This window comes from Mastacembelus armatus, chromosome 17 (genome assembly GCF_900324485.2).
Source record: "Mastacembelus armatus chromosome 17, fMasArm1.2, whole genome shotgun sequence".
In the NCBI taxonomy this organism is placed as follows: domain Eukaryota; kingdom Metazoa; phylum Chordata; class Actinopteri; order Synbranchiformes; family Mastacembelidae; genus Mastacembelus; species Mastacembelus armatus.
In genome coordinates this window covers 14,395,826-14,407,221 of record NC_046649.1, presented here as the reverse complement: position 1 = coordinate 14,407,221, position 11,396 = coordinate 14,395,826, and the positions used below count along the sequence as shown (strand labels likewise).

The following is an 11,396-nucleotide window of genomic DNA, read 5'->3' as shown; positions in this document are numbered from 1 at the left end:
AATAAGGGCATAATGTTACCATTTACAGTGCAGCACAGCATTTTTTAAAATTTCATTTCATACTGTGGTTAAAGATTGTCAGCCAGTTACAGAGACTTGTTTATTTTCTACATTCTACCTTTCTTTATATTAAAGTAAAACAATAATTGACTTTTATATGTTTATGCAGTAAATTTCTTCTGAGCCAAAAGGACAACACAGAGGCTACTACTGTATCTTTTTTCAGTTACACAGTTACAAAAATATTATCACAGCAGTTAAGAACCAACTACAAGGTGTAGCTGTTCAAGTTTTGAAAGTATTAAGTGATAAAATGTAAAGTGAAAAGAGTCACTGTGAGTAAATCTAAAGAGAGCACCATCCAATTTTACAGATGTGTGACTATTAGGTTGCATTCCTCTGTTACAGTTTGAATTAGTCAGGGCCCCGGTGCAATAGTAAAGAATGCATTCAACTGAAAATTCACAGAAATAATAAAGCAAAACAATTCATGAAAACCAAAGAAAATCTCAAAAACTGTCTGTACTCTATAATGAATGGAAGCTCAATGCACAAGCACTAGAAGTTGTAAAGATGAATGATGACATCTAGTGGTTCATATGGATACATACACCTACATATTCAGTAAAAGTGATGCTTGGCATTGTAAACAACTTATTTCTTGCACACATAAAACCCAGTGATTTCTATAAAATATACTAAAAAAAAGTGTGGATATTTTTTTGTTTGCATTATTTTTCCACATTACTATAAACATCATTTATTTATACCTACTGTATGGTGGGGATGAATGTGCAGATGTCTGTATCTATTAATGTATTAAGTGCATAAAAAAATGTGATCCTTTACCAATCTAATGTATAGCAATGTGCCAAAAAAAACTGTCTATTGTTGGGCTTTGGTAACACATTTGTTTTACATACATGCGTACTTAATGACACTTTGTGTTTTCATCACTGTGCTTCTGTTTTAGTAAGAGTCACAATTGTTATTGTTATACAGCAGGGGATGACAGGGATCTGTCCTATGGTAAAACAAGGATGTCACAGTGAGCGCAACACTTTTCATTAACATAAATACCCAATATAATGTGTCTTCATTTAAGATACAAGTTAGAGCTAGACAAACATAACAAACAAATCGCTATTTAGCTATTTATCTATTCTTACTGTATTGGAAATCCTTTATATTTGTGTAACTGACAAATTAAAATTTCTTTTTTTTTTTAGGCAGGTTAATTATTTTCATTCTGATGATGGAAGTTTAATACACACTTTAGCTGAAGTGATTGCCAGTAAACTACATTTTACTGTACAGTACCAACCATACATTTCCAAACACTGAACAGCACACTGACAGATATTAATAGTAGTCTATATGACAAACTGTCATGCACAGTTTAGTTTCAACAGCTTAAACTGTGAGATTTATGGGCTAGAGTTTGAATACTACCATCCATAGCTTTGGCACATGCTTTGTCCCCATCCATCCTTAAGCATCACTGTCCAGCACGAAGGACAGATGATGGGGGAGTAGTATGCCGCCTTGGGCAGAGAATCTTGTTAAAGGCCCTTCGGAAGCTGCTGTGGCAAAGCGGGTACAGGAATGGGTTAATAGCAGAGTTGAGCCACAGGAGCCAGAAGGTGACCTCGTACCAGTGATGCTGGATGCACCGCCCTCTGCAGGCAGCACGGATGATCATCAGTAGGGTGTATGGTGCCCAGCAGATGGCAAACACACACACTATGATGGCCAGGGACTTAGCAATTTTCTTATCCCTGGACAGACGGTTAGGCTGAGCAGCCCTGCTGGTTGAGGGATCAAGTTTTCCCAAACTGGGAGAGGAGGTCTGGGAGTGGATAGAGCCTCTTGCAGCCAGTTTCATCCCAAAACCCCAGTTGTGGGACAGGAGGATACTTTCCCCCTGGGCAGAGGCAGGTTGGCTCAGTTGAAGGTGCTGCTGGGTCTCCCTGCTATGGAGCCTCCTCCTGCGTATGCTGAGGTAAATGCTGAGGTTGAAGAAAGCCACAGAGATGAAAGGAGAGAAAAACTCCAGCATTGAGGCACTCAGCAGGAAGTACCAAGAGTAGTAGAACTCTGCAAAACATTCATCCTTTGGCACACGGCTTCTGCCAACCGCCAGCTCCCAGAATATGATAGCTGGGCCATACAGGACAAAGGCTAGCACCCAGACAGCAATCATCTTGATTACAGCCTGATGGGTCATGCTCTGTCTGGCACGGTAACTTACCTGTAGTAAATATAAGCATAAATCAGAAAAATATGTTGCGCAGTACTGTCAATGTGAAGTCACTCAATTGCTGCATCTCCTATTTTTGTAGATGTCAAAATAAGAATGAATTTACCCAAAGTGCACTGTCCTTAACCATGAAAGGGTAGGTAATGCTTATTTCACATCAGTACCACATTATAAATATGCTCCATGACAATTAAAAATGTTACTAAAATAAAATGACTAAATGCTAATAGCAGAAGGTATTTCCAGTGTTACGCTATTATCTGTTCCAAAGTTGGGTTGTTAGCAATTCAAAAATTTGTAAGCTGGTTGAATGGAATAGTTAAAAAAATGGGAGTTAAAATGACATAATTTACATGTTTTGTGCAGTTTAAGTGTGTGTAAAATGACTATAGTATAATGGCCAAAAGCAGCAATTGCCCCTCAAATGTAATGGACCAGCATATAGAACAAAGTTCAAGTGCAGCACAATTATCTCAAAATTCTACTTATATAAAGTACTTGCAAATGCGTTTAGCTTAATTATAGTGCAATTTAACACAACACTGACCTACATGAACTAAACAAATGTTGGAACATACAACAAAATATATTATATGCAGATCTTGCAAGATACATAATCATATACTTTGGGAACTCACAGGACATTTTGTTGGTGAGACAGAATACATGAATTCATAATGTTTCCAGCACCCTGGCATCATGAAGTGTAGAAAAGTATGTGAATGAGTGTTGAGTCAATGAAGCACCTCTCATGACCACTTGTCTCAATTAGTGTCACATCCTATGTCCCTGTCCACAGCCTTGTTCACAACCTCTCCAGCTGCTCTGAATATATGCCACTGTTCTGGATGGCAAGAAATTAACTGCAGGTTGTAATTTTCACCCTAGCTTGATATTAAAATGTACCAATCAACAGAAGAAAATCAGGGGTCATTATGAATCGAATCTAAAATTTTACTTTCTTTTTTTTATACTCAAATTTGTGGCTTCCTCTCTAGGACCTCTAGGATGAATTCTAGCTCTCGCTTATAATCAAAATTAACCTGTAAAATATAGTTCCTACAGTTAGCATTTTGTTAATGTGCTGTCGTTTTGTCTAACTGACAAACATATGCATTATAATTTGACTGTGTCTTTTCTTTTCAAAGATAAACTTTGTCCTGTGGCTGTTGACGATGCTTTGTCTTTCGATGTTCAGAGAGAAATGCTTTTAGGAAAGTGCTGCTTGGCTGCCGGTGGCCAGTTTCTGCTATGATTGATCTCTCCAGGTTGGAAGGACCATGGCACTGAGGAGGATCTCCATGATCAAAGCTGGCTAATTAAAGAAGAGGCTCTCTCTCACTCGGGTGCTATTTGTATTCATTGCTCTGATGTTAAGTGTTTGCTTGTGAAAGCAAACAGAACACTCTCTTTGTCTACTATGCCAAGCCTCATCCCACCTTTGAGTTATTACACATGCATAGCATAGGGTCAGCTAATGCACAGACAAGCCCCAACAAGAGGTTCAATAAGGCTGCAGAGGTTTGGAAATATATGGTAACTAGTAGATACATGCCAAGACAGGCAGAAAATTGAATATCGACATAACTGATGATGTACAATTTTATGTCAAAAACTGCAGTGAATCATAGTATAAATATTTTTAAAGTTCCTGAAGTGGAAAAAAGGATATTCAAGTGTGCAATGATGGCCGTGTGTTGTTATCTGTATATTTGGTCAAAACCAGGGTTTTGCAAAGTCAAAATGTGACTTTCTTCCTCTTCGTCATGGGAAAGGACTATAATTAGAGGTGGCACTGGGCCTGAATGGGTCATGAATGATTAACCTCTGCAGCTGGTCACATTTGGGAGAATGAGGTGGCACTGCCCCTATCAATGACCTGGGAGACTCACCAGTCAGAAAATAAGCCACCGACCACAAGCAGTGAAGATCTGAACAGCTACAAGGGCAAGGACACTTCAGATTTGAACATTATACTCATACTATACTCCACTACTTTACTATAATCTTTCACTCATATTGGAAACCAAACATTATCTTTGTCTGCATGGAAACTAATAGGTGAGAATGCTTCCAAGTGGGTTCATATTTTACTCTAAACATGCAATGGTTCACCTTGATAACATTTCTATATATATGTATGTCACAAACAGTCAATTTGATGCCTGTTTGTATTATATGCATGAGGCGTAAGATGTTTCACTTACTGCTCTGGTGACTGACAGGAAGCGGTCATAGCTGATGAGGACAATGCTGAAGACAGATGCGGAGCAAAGCAGGTAGTCCATGACCAGCCACAGCTTACACAGTCCTCGGCCAAGTGTCCACCTGCCTGTGAGGATGTAGGGTATGTAGATTGGGATGCAGAATGCCCCTAGAGAAACAGTTATGGAAAGGGATCACAATTCTTGGCTTATGCAGTATATTTTTGGCAATATAGATGTATCCATTTTTAGCATTAATACTTAATGACAAAATACTCATAATCAGTTGTAATAACAAAATATGTCTTCATGGGAGAAGTTACTCTCCATTAACACTTCATAACACTTCTTGTAGCGGCACATAATATGATATTGTCTTATAAAATAGTTATTGTTTGAATAGGGCTTTTAAATGCAAAAAAGTGTGTGTGGGTGTGTGTGTGGGGGGGGGGGGGTAACAAATACTGATCATATACATATTGCTTGTTATTGCATTGACGCTGAAAAATTAAGGGGAAAATCTAAGGAATGCTATATAAAAAAAAATTTTAAATGTTTTAGTGGTTGTCTCACTAGTTGAACTCATTTGATGCTGCTTAATTTGGTAAACAGACCAATACAACTATTGTATGGTTGTATGGTGTGCATCTACAGGAGGATTGAAAGACATACACAGCAGCATCAAACATAGCCTAGTTTTAGATCTCCAAAAATGTTATAACCAAAAACATATCATAGCACATATAGAAAACGTCACAGCACATACAGAAAACTGACAGAAGTAATACAGGGTCTAGCCTATAAAAAGGTTGTGACTTACCTACTAGAAAGTCTGAAATAGCCAAATTAAGGAAGTAGTAATTGCACTGTCTTCTCAAACTCTTGTCCACTTTAAAGGCCAATATGACCAGTGCGTTGCCCAAAACTATCACAACAACCAAAGTCACCATCATCACCATCAAAATGACAAATATGGGTTTTGAAAAGACGACGCTGCTCTGGTCTCTAGTTGAGGCATTGTCAAAATAGTACCCAGTGGAGTTAGAATCAGTTTGTTCCTCCGACATGATGTGAGGTGGACGATGCGCTCGTTAAATTCTCAGTAGACCAGCGCTGAAAATAATCAGCCAGCAACAGGTGCAAGCGAATGGACCCTGCATCCAATACTCCCATATATCTTCTGAAAGCTTCGCTTTTCTGAAACACAATGCCCCAAAAGATCCACGAGAGAGCGCACCGCGCTCTTTCCAAAACGCCGCATGCATACTTGATGAATTAGGCATTTGCCTGCGAGGTAGCGCCCCCGCTGTGATGAGATTACTTCTCCAAATGATCGCAGATTCGCTTATATTATTACACACTGTATGTAGTACGTGATTTTGATTTCATATGATGAAGTGACACAGCCACTATAAGCTTTATGGGTCTACAGCATCACTATAAAAGTTTGGTTGCTCTGCTCTCATGTGAAAATTAACCCACACATACTCACGCTGTATCTCCCCTCTTAAAATAGGCTGTAGGTATGAAGTGGTGTTATTCCACATCATCATGCATTTAGTCTCATGATGAGCTTTTTTTTTTTTAAGGAAATACTGTTAATTGTAAGTTTTAATATAATTCGGCTGACGTCAGAGTCAATTTATTTTTCCTCACTACAATTAATCTCCAGTCAAACATTTTCCTTGCTCAAATCCACTAATGGAAACACACGACTGAGAGAAAAACAATTGTGGTTGTTGCCTCAAATTAACATGCAGTGAGATCGGATGGAGGTACATGTATGGATAAGACATGCTGGGGATGACACAAGCTGTGAGCACCCTTATTTCATCCCACAGTGTACAAAGCAGATATAAAAGGTCATCCCCTTGCAGCTTTAAACAAACAATAAAACAACTGGAAGCCAAGATTGTGCTGGGTTTGTTTCACCTTTACTGGCATATCTCTGCATCTTCCACTATCTGTGAGTATTGATGAGGCTGAGTTTCTTTTGTTTTGACACTTTTGACATTCAGTGTTTTAGCCCAGCTACAGGTGATTTATATGTTGGGTTTGAGCCATTTTTTCATAAAATAAACCTCATATTTTTGTTAACACTCAGTTTTTTGTTTTTTTTTTCTTCCTCCCACACTGCCAACGGCCAATACTTTCAATCTGGCTGACATGAAAGGCTGCGCCAGCCAGCAGTAGCATGATGGACAAAACAGGAGTAAGTGGAAGACACAACTACTGGGTCTCTCTCACTGAAGCTTTCATCAATATTCCTTGTGACATTACCAGTTAACAAGTCATCCTAAAAAATATTAGCATTTTTGCCTATGGCACCTCAAAAGTTCAGAATATTGGAATTTGTATACTTCATGTTCCTGTTTAGCTACTCTTGTGTGTGCATAAGGTCACACAGGCAGGCAGCGAATGGAGCTGTAGGCATTATTTGCATTCTGATACTATCCTGTCCCCCAGCTGTGGTCCAAGAGAAATGAGAAACACTACAGAGCAGTAGAAGTGACTGAAGGAGCCCAGTTTGAATTACTGTTATTTTCTCACAAATGGAACCACCGTCATCTCTTAGAGTTAGTCACCACACAGTTGCAACACAGCGAGCAAAGGCACATGGTAAGCGTAGGAGTAAAAGCAGCGTTTTAAAACAGCTCTTACCAGTGATGTTCACAATAAGCTCAATTAAAGTGAAATGTTTGTCCAAATGAGCTCTTTAAATTTTGACCATAATTGGCTTCGTGGCTTCGCGTTTCTTCATCAGTTTCAAAATATGAACCAATTTTCACTCCATATGCATCATGCATCTTTAATAGTAAGTGCTTTAGTATGTGAGAAATGCAAAATGTTTCAGGTGTGGTGATTTGTGTCCATGATTTCCACATCAGGGTGGCTGATGGAATTTTTTTTTTTTATATTAGACCTAAAAGTACATTTTGTTAATGGAAGTCAAAGGCTAGTTTAGGGGTTACACGAGGAATTGTATTTACGTACAGCATATGAAATATATAATGTCAGCTAACATACTAACAAATTATTTATCATACTGTATCTGAAAGCTCTCAAACCCTGAATTGTTATTGCTCATATCCTTAAAGTTGTCCCTTAATGGCCGAACTGTCTAATAATCAAGTCATTTCTGACAACACATAAAAAGGCTAGTGAAATACCCATTATTTACAAATGTCAGTTATTCAAATATGCAACAAAAGCACAAAGATGTCATGGAAACTGGCATCGTGGCGTCATGGAAACTAATGCACATAAAGATTTACACTAGAGCCGCAGTATTGCTGTGTGTGCCTCTAGAGACAGTTTTCATGGAAAATGTTTCCCTGTCTGCCACTGCGATGTGAAAATCATAAATAGTAATTGAAAAAGCTATTCATGGTAGAAAAAACATTACATTAATATTGTCTTTATTTTTGATTTTCCTTTTCCAGATTGGAAATACTCTGTTTCCAAGAATTAAATTAGTGTCCTACATAATCTAAAGATCACACAGGTGTCTTAATCCAACATTAATATTAGATCACTACTCCAAAGGTCAAACCCTAAGTGTTCTAGGTAATTTATTGTGAGTGGAACAGTGACATACTGGGAAGAGCATCACAGCTTAAGGTACGTTTATTTTTATTAAATTATAATTTTTTTCCTCTCTACAAGAAATGTTAAACAATTGCATACACATTAAACTGAATGCGGGGAAAGTGTGTCAGGGAAGCAATCAGTTTCGCAGGTGCATTGTCGCTGCATTTGGAAATACAAGTGCAGTGACTAATCTGAACATTGAGGGCACTCAGAAACAAAGCAGTGTCACAGAGGATACACAGAGGCTCTAGTGTTGCCCATTATACCGTGCCATGCTGTGGTTCTCCATTACACCAGTACTCAAGTGTTTGTGTTTGGATGCTAGGCTGGAGTACTGATGCTATCCATAACCGTGTGCCCATCCACTGTAATCACAGTTTAATAATAACATGTAAAGTGCACATCCTAATTCTCCCTTCCCTCACTTCATATGTTGCAGTTCACAAATAAGTGGTAAAAATTGTTAGAAACATATATATGTTTCTAAAAAAGTAAAAAGTAAAAGTATACTAAAGCTAAGCTAAGCGCAAGACAAGAAACAATCATTCATAACATGCAAATAAAATTGTTGTGGATAAAAACGCAATAAAACCTTTGTCAAATCTGACATTCATTCTTTAAATCAGACATGCACAACAAACAAATAAAGCCTACAAAAAAAACATAGGATGATTATTTAACAACCATTTCTCTCTAAAATCTCTTTCAGTCAGCTGTTGCTTTGAGGTATATTTTAATGCATTTTGCACATAGAGGCTATAAATCTAAAAATGTTAGGCTAAGCTGTAAGTTCTAACTTTTTACCAGGTTGAGTCTTAAACTGAGCTCCCTCTTATTGCATATTTATATCTGATGAAACTGAAATATATGGCTAAGCATCCAGGAAATGCATTCTCTATACTTTGATAAGTGATATCTTTCACAGCCTTTAATTTTGGCTTGTAATTTGTATTAAAACCTAGCGATGCAGTAACATTGTGCTCACAAGCAAGAAAAGCATAACATTTTGTTGAGAATACCATGTTCCAATTGTTGAACATGCAGGGTTACATCACTATGTTGGATATGGGATAATTGACATTTGAATTTAACAAAAATCAAATCAGAGCTGTCACATTTTACATAATAAACTCGAATCATTAATGAGAGAGCTGAACTCATAGCTGGATGGCTTTACAGCCTCACAGTCTATTTGGCAGAGCTGCTTGCGAGATGAAGGGTGCTGGCATTTACCTTATGTTCCAGAACCACTGAAGCTCATTGAAATGCTGTGGGTGTGCCTCATCGTGACAGTATTTTGACTTGTTAAATTTTTCATCTAATTTTCAAAAGCACCAAGGTGGCTAATCCATCATCACTGTACCCCACCCTCATACAAAAATGTATTAAGTGATCATTGTAAACATCACTGTGCAGAAATGATTGCTATTAAAATTATGTAACTGTTAAAAGAAAGAGTTGGGTGTTAAATAACCAGTAGGCATCATGTTTAGACTGTAAAAAGGACTGTTTGTATAATTTAGACATTCTGAAACATTATTGAATAATTACACCCTTTTGTGAAGGTACGTTTGCTTCCACCATGATGCATACAGTGCTGGTGGTGTAATTTACCTTCCGCTTTGAGAAAATGTGCTGCTTCTATGAGCAAACAAATAACCAGAGGTAATCTATCCCCCAGTAGTGGCACATATATGTATAATAATATTCCTCTTGTGAATATTAATGCTTTAATGTCTTAACACTTGTCAGTGTCATTGACAAAACCCTTGGTAAAAGAAAAGTTATACCTGATGATCCACTCATAAGGCAGGTTCAGTCAAATAAGACAATGAGACAATGCATCTGAGAACATTTTAAAGCAACAATTCATGTGTCTGATGAGTCACATTTGAAGTGAAAATTACTTTATTATGCTTTGTGAAGTCTGAGATAAATGTGGCAGCTCGGTTACTTTCCATATAAAAAGTTAGAACATAGAAAAGATAAGACAGAATGTAACAAATCACTCACTTGTACCATTTATTTCCTAAAACTTCTTGAAACACAGGTGGTGGGGAGGCACAACAAAACAAAGCATCAGTCTTATACAATATCTCATATCATGCTGAATGTAAAATGACTGCACATATCAGAGATGGTACAGCGGACTGCTTTCCTGTCTTTTGGCAATTATCTTTTCTTGTTGCTAGAAAGGAATTCAGCCGCTAAGACTTCTGTGACACAAAAACACGTTATAACTGGTGAATCCCAGCTAGGATAAGCTGTTAGTAGTGCATTTACACTGCAGGTAAGCATGCTACATGTTAGACTTCATAAGTGAAAGAAGGACTATTGATCTGTGGTTATTAGCTGGACCATCCACTGAGCTCATGCTTCACATCATGAAATCCACAAAGGATTTGTTATTGGCTACTATCTTCATAATAGGTTCTTTTTAGTTTTTTAACAACAGTGGGAAAAAACAACAATAAATGATAAAAGAACAACTTTTCAGACCAGAGCCAATCGCTCTATGCAGTTAAATAAGCCTCTCATCTTCAGACAGCTCTATGTGAAAGGAATACATGCTGTACTTACTTCTCCTACCTTTCCCTCATTCACTGTCTCTCTCTCTCTCTTTGCCTGTCGCTAAAATGTCCCTGCTGGGGATTGTATCTCCTGGTTCTTTTGAAGCGGTGGCCTCTCTTTGCCTCCATTATCTTGTAATTTGTGAGGGATTATGCTCTGGAGCACACACAGTCCACCCCGTTGCTTAAGAACTGTGACAGCTTACAATAATTGGCATGCTAATTAGTAGGAACTAGCCCAGTGTGCTTCTTTCCCTCTCTAGACCCAATCTGATGAATATGCTTTGATTAATGTCTACAGTGATCTGTTCCATAGTTCCTAAACCGTCATAATTATCTAAGCGACTGATGATAATGACCATATCATATATGTTAACATATAAATAGCAGAAGTTTATTTTTTTGTTTCGTTTTGACTTTGGAATACAAAGAGAAATCGTCCAGTAGGTGTTGCATCAGTGTAGGGAGTCACAACTGCAATAAGATCAATACAAACATCCCTGGAGTGTGAGGCAAATTATGATCAGCCTAACCATAATGACTGGAAGAGACCACCCGTAATGTATTTCACAACTGAAGGAAGCAGTGAATCCTTTCTATTAAAACCGTAGCACAAGACAATAATTACAACAAAGTATGTTTGCTTAAAATTAAAAGGAAGCTGTGAAGTGATTTTGTGAAGAGGAGGTGGTCCTCTTGATCTGGTCTTTGTAAACATATAAAACAGATGAAACTGAACACATTTCGTCCAAAACAGTCGGCAACAACGGT

The 11,396-nt window shown here is 37.8% G+C and overlaps 1 protein-coding gene across 1 annotated transcript; it reads right to left on the bottom strand.

The window, feature by feature from the left end:
- Positions 1-1,498: 1,498 nt before the first annotated feature.
- On the bottom strand, positions 1,499-5,531 carry LOC113134753 (histamine H3 receptor-like). Its single transcript, XM_026314256.1, has 3 exons — positions 5,285-5,531; positions 4,468-4,634; positions 1,499-2,251 (listed from the first exon to the last, which is right to left on the bottom strand). The coding sequence occupies exons 1-3, from the start codon at positions 5,529-5,531 to the stop codon at positions 1,499-1,501; spliced, it is 1,167 nt and encodes a 388-aa protein (XP_026170041.1).
- Positions 5,532-11,396: the final 5,865 nt, after the last annotated feature.